Raw genomic sequence first — 13,063 nt, forward strand, 5'->3', positions numbered from 1 at the left:
GAACTTAGCAAAATCTTAAGTAAGCATTTCTTTTCAGTCATCCCAACACGATGAAAGCCAAGATATAAACGATGAAATCAGGAACTTAATATTACCGATTCAACCTAATATAATTAAGATTGACTAACACCATGTGACCGTCCTGATTCCGTTCATAGATATTAATACATAGAGTATAGATGAGGAGGCAGCCTTGGCTTAGGAACGGCGAGAAGAGGGACCTTCCTAGGAGTAGTGAGACCGAAGACCTCTTCCATGTCCAGATCCCCAGGCCTCATCTCCCCAGGCAGCTTCCACTCGAACCCGTGTAGAAGATTAGCGAGGCTCCCATGGACCATCTTGAGCCCCAGGGTGTACCCTGGGCACATTCGCCGACCTGACCCGAAGGGCAACAGTTCAATGTCCTGGCCCTTCACATCAATTTCCCTCCAGATGAACCTCTCGGGCCTGAACTCATCTGGGTCGCCCCAGATCTCTGGATCCCTACCGATTGTCCAAACACTCACCAAGGCCCTGGTGCGCTTGGGGATGTCGTAGTCGCCAATCTTGCAATCCTCCCGGCACAGCCTAGGGATGAGCATCGGGACCACAGGGTGAAGTCTCATGGCCTCTTTGGTGATGGCATTAATATAGGGCAAGTTCACTATGTCTGTCTCTTGGACCCACCTTTCTTTTCCAATTACCTTGTTTAGTTCTTCAGTAGCCCGTTCGATGATCTCAGGCTTTCTCAGTAACTCCGACATAGCCCACTCCACGGTAACGGCTGAGGTATCTGTTCCACCAGCTATAAAGTCCTATAGACACACATAAATAAGGGAAATTTCACGATTGGTACAAAACCTTTTTGAAATGTAATACTTTCATACAAAAACTAAAAATTATAACGATTTCATACAAAACGTTTATATTATGTTTCAATGTTTAACAATACGTCAATTTATGCTAACGTGGTTCCAAGGTAGCTGTTGACGTGTCCAACAATGCAGACATGCCATGCCACATCGTTAATATAACAATAAAAATTAAAAATAAGAAAATGCAATAAAATTTTAGAAAAAATTTTAAAAACACCACAAATTTTTTTTAAAAAACTCAATCAAATTTCACGAATTTTTTTTAAAAGTGCCACTAAATATTGAAAGTTTGATAAAATTTCAAGAAAATAGAAAAATTTAAGATATAAGAAAATTAGAATGCATTTTTTCAGAAAACTTTTAAGAACCAGACTGAATTTGAAAAATACAATAAAAATTTAAGAAATATAAAAAATGTAAAAATATAATAAAATTTCAGAAAAATAACAAACTAAATTTGGAAAAATACAAAAAAAAAGAAAAATAACAGAATTTTTCAAAAATATAATATTTTCCAAAATTTTCAAAAACACCACTTAGTTGTTTGTTTTTCAAATAATAATTTTACTCAAGTCAATTCAACTATATTCTTCCCTAATTCAACAATATAATTATTTCTATTGTATCTTTTCTACCATTTAATAATAATTTCGTACTCATATTTTTTCTAACCATTTTTATAATCAATTTTTTATAATAAATTTCCCATCTATTTTCACATCTATATATGTACATATATATATATTCTCAAACATTAATATATTTGTCAACGTTTGTAATTATTGCACAAAATCAAGTTGAGTTGAATCATTTATCCAACTTGAAAACCAAACACAAGCTTAGTATTTTTCAAGAGTTTTTTTTTTCTAGAATTTCATTATATCGTTTCATTTTTTTTTCTAAAATTTCATTGTATTTTTAAGATTATGTGGTCTTTTTAAAAAAAATTATAGAAAAAATTTCTTTAATTTTACTATTTTTCGAAATAATTTTATTATTTTACTAAAATTTTATGATATTTTTTCATTTTATTGTTATTTTAAAAGAAATTGTTGTATTTTATGTATATAGTGGTGATTTAAAATTTTCTTTAAAAATATTTTCATTTGGTATTTTTGGGATTCTTTTTATAGTTTGTTAAGATTTATTGAATTTTTTATTGAATGGTTTTTTTAAAATTTTCTGAAAAAAATAATTTTAATATTTTTTGAAAAATGGTTGTTGTTTTTTGAGATTTTATTGTATGTTTCAAAATTTTTATCATTTTACTGAAATTTTATTGTATTTTCCTAATTTTTTTTATTGATATATTAATGATGTGGCATTTCAGATTAGTATTATTGCACATGTCAACTGCCAGTATGGAGCCATGTTAGCAAAAAATTGGTTGATTGTTTAATATTGAAACATAATATAAACGTTTTGTATGAAATTGTTAAAATTTTTACTTTTTGTATGAAAGTGTTACATTTCAAAAAGATTTTGTAACAATTATAGATTTTTTTCCGAATAAATATATTGAAAGTTATTATCCCATTTGGGAAAATTAAGGAGAAAATCATAGATTTATATTGGGTTTGGGAACTACCACTTAATAGTTTAAGTGTTTAAAAAAATATGGACACATGTCCGTATAAGTCCAATGAAAATTCAATAAAATATTATAATAAAGGTTCAGAACTTACTCAAAATAAAAGTATCTCTTTTGATATTTCCAAATAATAGAAGCCAGCCCGAATGGAATTTGTTTCAGTATGGACACTACTCTCCTATTAATATTATATAGATACTGTACAAACTCTTTAAAAATCGTCAAAATCTATAATATTTTTCTACTCTAATTAATGCAAGTAGTTTAGATATCATTTTTTAATATGTCTATATAATTTTAAATTCTCTTTCATTCAGAAAAAAAATCACATATTTGTAATATTTTTACTATTATAATTTATACATCTAAAATATATCATGTTTGAACAAAATTTGAACTTTTAAAAAGTGCGGATCAATCGGAATGAATGAAGTAGGCGAGTTAATAGACTAAACGTACTAGAATGAATGCCTTAACGCCGTGTCTCTCGAGCTTCACTTCGAGGTTGGGATCATCAGCCAGCTGAAGCAACACATCCACCATGTCCTTGGCTACGTAGTCCTCCATACCTCTTTCCCTCTCGTTGTGCTCGTCCAAAACATGCTCCAAGAACCTGTCAAACTTCTTGCTCACCGCCTTCATCCTCTTTATGTACCCGTCCAAGTCCAAGAAATTGATCCAAGGGATCGAGTCCCCGATGCTCAGCCCCCCGCTCAAGACGAACACCTCATTGATCATCTTCTTGAACTTCTCTGGGTTCATGATCGACCCATCAGTTTTCTGAGTGTACTTCTTCCCCAGAACCATCCGGCTGATCACGTTGAGGCTGAGGTCGGACAAGTGGTCAATCAGGGTGACCGGGCTCTCCCTCATGTCGAAAAGGTCGTGGAGGAAGGCCTTCATCTCTTCCTCTCGGATGTACCGATAAGACTCGAGGCGCTTCGGACTGAAGAGTTCCATCATGCTTATCTTGCGTGCTTGGCGCCAGTACGGGCCGTACTCGGACCAAGTGATGTTGGAGTAGTTGTAGGTGATGTACTTGCCAACATTGAACTTGGGCCGGCCTGCGAAGGTCGCATCGTGTGTCTTGAGGATCGCCCGTGCCATCTCCGCGGATGAGGCCACAATTAGAGGAAAGGAACCGAAGCGGAGGCTCATCAAGGAACCGTACTTCTTAGAGAGCTCATGAATGGAGTGGTGGGGAAGTGGACCAATAAGGTTGAGGTTCCCGATGATGGGCCAAGGCTTCGGGCCGGGGGGCAAGTTGAGCTGCCGGCCGCGGCAGAAGCGACGGGAAAGGAGGATGAGGGCAAGGGTTGCTAGCCATGCGGCAGTATATGAAGCCCAATTGGAAGGAATGTCCATATTTGAAAGGTTATGCGCCATTATTAGTTCGTACAACGAGGAAATTGGGCTAAGGATGTTTGAAGTGGAAGTGGAAGATGCATATATGAATTGGAAATGGGAAGTATATACACATATATACATTCCAGTTTCCAATTACGTGACGCAATGATACCGACCGCATCTCAAGCTTTGCTAGAGGTCGTGGAAGAGCATGTGCAAGGAGAAATTTGTCGGCCTTCGGCATGTCTCGATTTATTAACATGAAACACGTGTTTAATATATTGTTTTTTTCCTTTTCTAATTTTTCTGACAAGTGTCAGAAGAATTCCCGAATTTATTAGGAAGTTTGCATTCAAAAAAATATGTAGCGCCGCAATACACGAAAAAACAAACACAAAAAAAGAAAATAAATAAATGAGAGCCGTGCTTTGCATTCCGAGATTCCCAAACACGTAAGTATTGATTGAAGTTGCAATTGTTTCATTTGTGTAAAATGTTGTTTTTCTTCATCTCGCCTAAAATGTTGTTTGCCTTCTTCATCTCGAACATTTATATAGAGGAATAACTTGGCCCCAACTGAAATAATAAAATTAAACTAGAAGAGATCGAGAATTTATCTTGTTTAAACTATATTTTCCTTTTGTGTAGACCACCTCTATGACTAATTTTGCTTCGACTCTCACGTATAATTAAAAGAGATTCTGGTTCGATATTTGGCACAGGACTACTTATGCCACTTATTAGATATTAGGATTTCAATTTTCTTTTTTCGTTAAATGAATTTTAATTTTCTTATAAGCCTATCGACCTCCTTTGTAATTAAAAGAAAAAAAAAGTTCAGCTGTGGCAGTCAATAAAGAACATAACTATTTCAAAATCATGCATTATTTTGGGGTGTACCTGGTATACGGAAACCCAACGAGATCCGATTAATCCAATTTGAGTTAGATCAGCTCGCTAAAAGATAAAACTCTTCCAGCATTCATTTTTTTTCCATTTAAATGATTCAAATCTAAAATCTTATTTAAAAAGAATAGTATCAAATTACCTAAACCAACCCATGTTACAATTCATCATGTTTTACATATTGCCTAAACCAGCACATATTACAATTCGAATTGTAACAATGTGTTTTACATATTAGTAATGTTCTCTACAAACATGTGGATATAGAATTTTAAACATCCTGGGTATAGTTCCAGATTTATTAATTAAAAATTTTAAACCCAATGTACAGTTCCAGAATTGCCCAATGGCCCCAAGCTGCACTGTTTTCACCCGCATCGGAGGCAGCTGCAACGACTCAATGACCGTGGCCTCCTCCTACCCGACCTACCCAGACTAATCGGTTTCTTTCCTCTCTTTCCGGTGATGGATTCTTCTCTTGGTCTTTTGTCTTCTCCCCGCGATTGTATCCTCGCCTACTATGACATATGATCGCAACAATAGTCTGATTGTTCTACTTTCCACATGCAAAAACCAATCTTTTATGGCTTCTGCTTTTTTTGTGTTGTTTTTGCAGGTATCAGCTCCTTGTGTAATCGTTGGTCTAATCCAATCAAGGAGGCTTTAGGCTTCCTTGGTTTGGTTGCCGATGACTCTGTGGTGATTGCTGGTATGAACCAACCATGCTCCTTGGGTTGATTACTTAGGGCTTGAGCTATTAAGGATTGGGTAGATTGATTGTGTCTGTTGGTTGTTATTATTGGTGAGATCTTGCGCTCGGATACTAGCCCTAGATATCCTAGCCATCTACTTTATTTTGAAGTAGAATTTCATTGTGGATTTAGGATGTCCACCTTTCCGATTACTATTAGGATCCACAATGAAATACTGATAGTGATTGGAGCCGACGGCTTCAAAATAACAAATTATAATTGTATCCGTTCTTTGATGTTTCTCCTATTTTTCCTTTGTAGTTTACCCGATGAATAAACCCCTTGTCTCCGGTCTAGTAATTTCTGATTAGACATTTTAACCTGTATCCGTTTTTGTTGTAGATTTATAAAGGATTCATTTATCTGCTTGAGCAAAAAATACCTACTATAGGATGATTGCGGACTCAAAAGAAACAAATCAGCAAATGTGTTCTAAAACATAAAACCCGTGTTCATAATTATTGTATCTTTTTTTTTTGGGAATATTTTTTCCTGACAAACAATATCAGAAGAATGCCTGAATAAAATAGCAAAATTCTATCTCAGAAATTACGTTAAGCTTCCGTGCTTAATTAGTTTCCGTGCTGATTATTTTTTGATGTGCACCATAATATCCGAAAATCCAACGGATCTCAACTAATTCAATTTCAGGTTTCAAATTTGAGTCTTATAAATAGAGAAAATTCATACCGTGAGAGTTTTACCTTTTATTGATCAACCTGACTCGAACTGAATTAATTCGATATTTTGGATTTTTGAATACCAAAGACCAATGAGCACACCAAAAAAAATTAAGCTCAGGTATTATTACACAAAAAGAAAAAATAAATAAACGAAACTGGTGTCTTTTTCAGTTCACGGAAAAAAAAAAAAGCACCGCATTAACGCATGCTGACCCTTCCTTGATAGGCCTCGGCCCTATATGCTATATGTTAAGCTGCCCCTGTCCATGATCAGATCTGACAATTTTACTGGGCATAAACCCATGCTTCTATTGCTTAGACGTCCCTTGATCCCTGGAGGGTATCAGCCCATGCTCTGGTTATTTGTATTCCGTCCAGTTTGCTCCCCGGCTTCAGTTTTTTGCCATCAAATACCACCTTTTTGCAAGCAGTATAGACATATGATTTTTAGCCAGCTGAATCTGGGGTTGAAGTCGATGAAAGAATGCTGCGGAGGAGCTCAAATCAGTTCATTCCTGATTGTGGAGGAATAGAGTTTTTCTGATGGGCTTGTGGTGGAGCTGCAATGGGTTTGATGAACTGATTGCATGATGTCGCAGCAGCTCTCTGCATTTACCATGTGAAGCCTTTCAGTGTGCATTCCCTTCACCCGATATGTTCTCTTTCGGACATAGCACAGTTAATTACACCATTTTCTAACAGAAACATGTACCGACTGTCTCTTTCAGAGGGACTCCCCGTGAACATAGTAAGTCGGCCTTGCCCCGTTCTGCAATTTGGTTGGCCAGTTATCCTTAGGTTGTGAGTTCATCAAGAGGACTGGTCTTTTTCAAAATCTGGTCTTTTTCAGAACTTAGCAAAATCGTAAGTAAGCATTTTTTTCGGTCATCCCAACACGATGAAAGCCAAGATATAAAAGATGAAATCAGGAACTTAATATTACCGATCCAACCTAATATAATTAAGATTGACTAACACCATGAGACCATCTTGATTCCGTACGTAGATATTAATACATAGAGTATAGATGAGGAGGCAGCCTTGGCTTAGGAACGACGAGAAGAGGGACCTTCCTAGGAGTAGTGAGACCGAAGACCTCCTCCATGTCCAGATCCTCAGGTCTCATCTCCCCAGGCAGCTTCCACTCGAACCCGTGTAGAAGATTAGCGAGGCTCCCATGGACCACCTTGAGTCCCAGGGGGTACCCTGGGCACATTCGCCGGCCTGACCCGAAGGGCAACAGTTCAAAGTCCTGGCCCTTCACATCAGTTTTCCTCCCGAGGAACCTCTCGGGCCTGAACTCATCTGGATCGCCCCAGATCTCTGGATCCCTACCGATTGTCCAAACACTCACCAAGGCCCTGGTGCCCTTGGGGATGTCGTAGTCGCCAATCTTGCAGTCCTCCCGGCACAGCCTAGGGATGAGCATCGGGACCACGGGGTGAAGTCTCATGGCCTCTTTGGTGATGGCATTAATGTACGGCAAGTTCACAATGTCCGTCTCTTGGACCCACCTTTCTTTTCCAATTACCTTGTTCAGTTCTTCAGTAGCCTTTTCGATGATCTCAGGCTTTCTGAGTAACTCCGACATAGCCCACACCACGGTAACGGCTGAGGTATCTGTTCCACCGGCTATGAAGTCCTATAGACACGCATAACTTGGGGTGATACCATAATTGGTACAAAACCTTTTTGAAATGTAATACTTTCATACAAAAACTAAAAATTGTAGCGATTTCATACAAACGTTTATATTATGTTTCAAGGTTCAACAATTCATCAATTTATGCTAACGTGATTCCACGATGGCTGTTGACGTGTCCAACAACACTGACATGGCATGCCACATCGTTAATATAACAATAAAAATAAAAAATGGGAAAATACAATAAAATTTCACAAAACTTTTTTTGAAAAGCGCTACTAAATATTGAAAATTCAATAAAATTTCATGAAAATAGAAAAAAAAACGTCAAAAAATAAGAAAATTAGAATGTACTTTTCGGAAAAATTTTAAGAACCAACACTAAAAAATAAAAAAAATTTAAGAAATATAAAAAAAATAAAAATACAAAAAAATTTCAGAAAAATAACAAAGTTTTTCAAAAATATAATATTTTTCAATATTTTCAAAAACACCACTTAGTTGTTTGTTTTTCAAATAATAGTTCTACCCAACTCGATTCAACTATATTCTTCCATATATTCAACAATATAGTCATTTCTAGTTTGCCTTTTTCTACCATTCAATAATAATTTCTTACTCATATTTTTTCTAACCATTTTTATAATCAATTTTTAATAATAAATTTCCCATTTACTTTCACATCTATATATATGTACATATATATATTCTCATATATTAACATATTTGTCAGCGTTCGCAATCATTGCACAAAATCAAGTTGAGTTGAATCATTTATCTTACTCAAAAACCAAACACAAGCATAGTATTTTTCAAGAGTTTTTTACTATTTCCTAAAATTTTTATTGTATCTTTTCAATTGTTGTTATTTTTCTAAAAGTTTCATTGAATTTTTAAGATTATGTGGCATTTTTAAAAAAATTTATAGAAAAAAATTCTTTAGTTTTAGTATTTTTCGAAATAATATTGTTATTCTACTAAAATTTTATGATATTTTTCCAATTTTTTGTTATTTTAAGAATATTGTTGCATTTTATGTATATAGCGGAGAATTTAAATTTTCTTTAAAAATTCTTTTCATTTAGTATTTTTGGGATTTTTTTTATATTTTTGAAGTTTTATTGAATTTTTTATTTAGTGGTGTTTTTTAAAATATTGTTTCGAAAAAATAGTTTTAATATTTTTTGAAACAATTTTTTTTTGAGATTTTATTGTATGTTTAAATTTGTCTCATTTTTCTGAAATTTTATTGTATTTTTCCAATTTTTTTGTTTTATTGATATACTAATGATGTGGCACGCCACGCTAGCATTGTTGGACACGTCAATTGCCACTATAGAGCCATGCCAGCAAAAATTGGTGGATTGGTCAACATTGAAACATAATATAAACGTTTTTGTATGAAATTGTTACAATTTTTACTTTGTGTATGAAAGTGTTACATTTCAAAAAGATTATTGGAAAATTATGGAGAAAATCATAGATTTATATAAGGTTTGGGTACTATCACTTAATAGCTTAAGTGTTTAAGGGAAAATGGACACATGTCCGTATAAGTCCAATGAAAATTTAATAAAATATAATAATAAAGGTTCGGGGATTACTCCAAATAGAAGTATCTCTTTTGATATTTCCAAATAATAGAGGCCAGCCCGAATGGAATTGGTTTCAGCATGTCCACTACTCTCCTAACAATATTATAGCTAGATATTGTACAAACTTTTTAAAAATCGTCAAAATCTATAATATTTTTCTACTCAAATTAATGCAAGCAGTTTAGATATCATTATTTAATATGTCTATATAATTTGAAATTCTCTTTCATTCAGAAAAAAATCACATATTTGTAATATTTTTACTATTTTACATCTAAAATATATCATATTTGAACAAAATTTGAACTTTTAAAAAGTGTGGATCAATGCGGAATGAATGAAGTAATAGAGTTAATCGACTATACGCACCAGAATGAATGCCTTAACTCCGTGTCTCTCTAGCTTCACTTCGAGGTTGGGATCATCAGCCAGCTGAAGCAACACATCCACCATGTTCTTGGCTACGTAGTCCTCCATACCTCCTCTTCTCCTCTCGTTGTGCTCATCCAAAACATGCTCCAAGAACCTGTCAAACTTCTTGCTCAATGCCTTCATCCTCTTTATGTACCCGTCCAAGTCCAAGAAATTGATCCAAGGGATCGAGTCCCCGATGCTCAGCGCCCCGCTCAAGAAGAGCACCTCGTTGATCATCTTCTTGAACTCCTCTGGGTTCATGATCGACCCATCGGTTTTTTGAGTGTACTTCTTCCCCAGAACCATCCGGCTGATCACGTTGAGGCTGAGGTCAGACAAGTGGTCAATCAGGGTGACCGGGCTCTCCCTCATGTCGTAAAGGTCATGGAGGAAGGCCTTCATCTCTTCCTTCCGGATGTACTCATAAGACTCGAGGCGCTTCGCACTAAAGAGCTCCATCATGCTCATCTTACGTGCTTGGCGCCAGTACGGGCCATACTGGGACCAGGTGATGTTGGAGTAGTTGTAGGTGGTGTACCTGCCAGCATTGAACTTGGGTCGGCCCGCGAAGGTCACATCGTGTGTCTTGAGGATCGCCTGTGCCATCTCCGCGGATGAGGCCACAATTAGAGGAAAGGAACCGAAACGGAGGCTCATCAAGGAACCGTACTTCTTGGAGAGCTCATGAATGGAGTGGTGGGGAAGTGGACCAATAAGGTTGAGGTTCCCAATGATGGGCCAGGGCTTCGGGCCGGGAGGCAAGTTGAGCTGCCGGCCGCGGCAGAAGCGGCGGGAAAGGAGGATGAGGGCGAGGGTTGCTAGCCATGCGGCAGTATATGAAGCCCAATGGGAAGAAATGTCCATAGTTGAAAGGTAATGCGCCATTACGAGTTGGTACAATGAGGAAGTTGGGCTAAGGATGTTTGAAGTGCAAGTGCTAGGGTGGGTGCATCTATGGAGTGGAAATGGGAAGTACGTAGAAGAGATTGGTAATGTGTTCTATTTAATAAAGAATCAATCTCACCAACAATCATGATCAGTGGAATCAGTTTGGTGCTTATTTCTCTGAAGTAATATTTCGAGTTTGAATCTTACGAATGGATAAAATCTTTAATTGTGAGAACTTTATCCTTTAGTGGGCGAACTAAATTAATCAGGGTAAGTTGAGTTTCCGAATATATGAGGGTACACATCGAGAAATATTTCTTTGATACCCTTTTAAGTACCGTGATTTCACTCAAAAATATGAAAGTTATTATATGAAAGTTCATGCCTACACATATCAGAGAAGAGAAAGGACTCCATATTAGTGTCCTTCCTTGGACTCATATTCCACGGGACGGACATTATCAGGTCGAGAAAAAGGGCAGATATATTTTCCTGGTTGCTTGCAGAAGCTGTGGTAGAAAATATGATGTCTTCATCATCAACCGCCTACCTCAGTGATTGGCGACCATACTCCATGTAAGTGTCTGCGATTGCAACAGAATAACCTTCACAATTTCAAGTTACCAACTTCTAATTTTTATATTATTTTTCCTACCGAATGTTTTTTTTAATATTATTTCTTTCATTTTCCCTTTAATTTGCAAAATCGAAGAGCTGGTTGGTGAAATAAATTTTTTACTATATCAATTGAAGTAAGGAACGTCCCAATCACATCTTATCATTGCAGTGAAATATATAAATGTTGATTAATCTGGCTAACATTGAACTTGGTAAAATGAAATGGATGAATAATTGAAAAATTAAATTATTCAGGAATATCCATAATGCTAAGGTTACGCTAGTTGATAGGAGGGAGTCGGTCCTTTTCTGCTTCTTCTTCTTCTTCTTCTTTTTTTGTGAATCCTATGTAGGTCCATAACATTATCAAATAATGACTATGAATTATTTAGTCCTCTTTACCATAAAAGGATAAGAAAAACCATTTGAAAAGGGACATGCCCAAGGCGCACACCTTTCCAATTAAGTCCAAATTGGATTAGACTGAATGACTCGACGTAGGTGAAAGCGATACCATCTAAGGTGCACAAGTCTGAATGATTGTCGACCACCAGATCTGCTCGTCTACCATATTCATCCTAGCCCTTTAGCATATGGTAATCTAATAAATAAATAATAATAAAAAAAAAAGAACCACTCAAGAGAAAGAGAGAGAGAAAGAAGTCGCAAGGAGATATCATGGATTTGTAGTAAATTTCACATACTTTTATTTTCTTGAAGTAAATTTCACATTCCTATAGTCTGTTTCTAAATAATTTGAATTGAAGAACTTCCAAGGGGTGGAAAACAACAGTGTTCGTCGCACAGCACCGGTCAATAATTGATAAAGTTCATCCATATCTCGATGTTGATCATCCATATCTAGAGCTCGTGGAAGAGCATTTGCAAGGAGAAATTTGTCGGCCCTTGCCTTGTCTCGATTTATTAACATGAAACACGTGTCAGAAGAATTCCCGAATTTGTTAGGATAAATAAATGAGGGCCGTGCTTTGTATCCCAAGATTCCCAAACACGTAAGTATTGATTGAAGTTGCAATTGTTTCATATGTGTAAAATGTTGTTTGTCGTCTTCATCTCGAACAATTATTTAGGGGAATCACTTGGCCCCAACTGAAATAATAAAATTTGGAAGTGCACCCAGATGACACGTCAATCATGTTCCCTTTCTTTTGATTTTATCTTAAGTTAAGAGGTCTCAGATTCGATCATCGTTAATGGAACTCTTCCCTTGGTTTTGATTTTTCCATTTGTGAATGGTTATTGCCGTACCCAATAGGGTTGGCTTCATCATATATTTATAATATCAGAATTACAAGGTAAATATTTATACATGGTATGTGTATCTTTTAATAAGGGTAAGAATACCCGAAATATATTCTAATACACCCCCTCAATCTGTTGGGGGCGAAGACACTGACAGATTGCGACAGTGTGTTTGAAATGCCGAAACCGAGAGATTCTTAGTGAGTATGTCTGCCAACTGATCTGATGTAGGAACATAGCGAACAAGAAGATCCCCTCGTTGAATTCGTTCCCGTACAAAATGGTAATCCACTGCAATGTGCTTGGACCGTTGGTGTTGAATTGGGTTTGCGGCTAGATACGTGGCACTAATATTATCACAGCATGCTATTATTGGACTTGGAGCATGCAGGCCAATGTCGAGCAACAATTGTCGGATCCACAAGGTTTCTGCAACCGCATAGGCTAGAGCTCGGTACTCAGCCTCCGTCGAGCTTTTAGAGACAGTTGGTTGCTTTTTAGATCGCC

At 36.5% G+C, this 13,063-nt stretch overlaps 2 protein-coding genes across 2 annotated transcripts; both read right to left on the bottom strand.

Annotated features, from left to right (window-relative positions):
- Positions 1 to 3,904, bottom strand: LOC116199769 (trimethyltridecatetraene synthase-like). The gene is made up of 2 exons (XM_031530249.1): positions 2,905 to 3,904; positions 1 to 794 (listed from the first exon to the last, which is right to left on the bottom strand). Exons 1-2 carry the CDS (start codon positions 3,829 to 3,831, stop codon positions 162 to 164), a joined length of 1,560 nt encoding a protein of 519 aa, XP_031386109.1. The 5' UTR covers positions 3,832 to 3,904; the 3' UTR covers positions 1 to 161.
- A 3,082-nt stretch (positions 3,905 to 6,986) lies between these two features.
- LOC116199770 (trimethyltridecatetraene synthase-like) lies at positions 6,987 to 10,771 on the bottom strand. Its single transcript, XM_031530250.1, has 2 exons — positions 9,743 to 10,771; positions 6,987 to 7,775 (listed from the first exon to the last, which is right to left on the bottom strand). Exons 1-2 carry the CDS (start codon positions 10,670 to 10,672, stop codon positions 7,143 to 7,145), a joined length of 1,563 nt encoding a protein of 520 aa, XP_031386110.1. The 5' UTR covers positions 10,673 to 10,771; the 3' UTR covers positions 6,987 to 7,142.
- Positions 10,772 to 13,063: the final 2,292 nt, after the last annotated feature.

The sequence above is a fragment of the Punica granatum genome, chromosome 3, assembly GCF_007655135.1.
Source record: "Punica granatum isolate Tunisia-2019 chromosome 3, ASM765513v2, whole genome shotgun sequence".
NCBI lineage: Eukaryota > Viridiplantae > Streptophyta > Magnoliopsida > Myrtales > Lythraceae > Punica > Punica granatum.

Bases quoted from the DNA above. Each gene is read 5' to 3' on its own strand.
- LOC116199769 (XM_031530249.1), bottom strand. From the start codon at position 3,831: ATGGCGCATAACCTTTCAAATATGGACATTCCTTCCAATTGGGCTTCA. The intron at 795-2,904 runs GTACGTTTAGTC...GTGTGTCTATAG, and splicing joins GCGTTAAGGCATTCATTCTA to GACTTTATAGCTGGTGGAAC.
- LOC116199770 (XM_031530250.1), bottom strand. From the start codon at position 10,672: ATGGCGCATTACCTTTCAACTATGGACATTTCTTCCCATTGGGCTTCA. The intron at 7,776-9,742 runs GTGCGTATAGTC...GCGTGTCTATAG, and splicing joins GAGTTAAGGCATTCATTCTG to GACTTCATAGCCGGTGGAAC.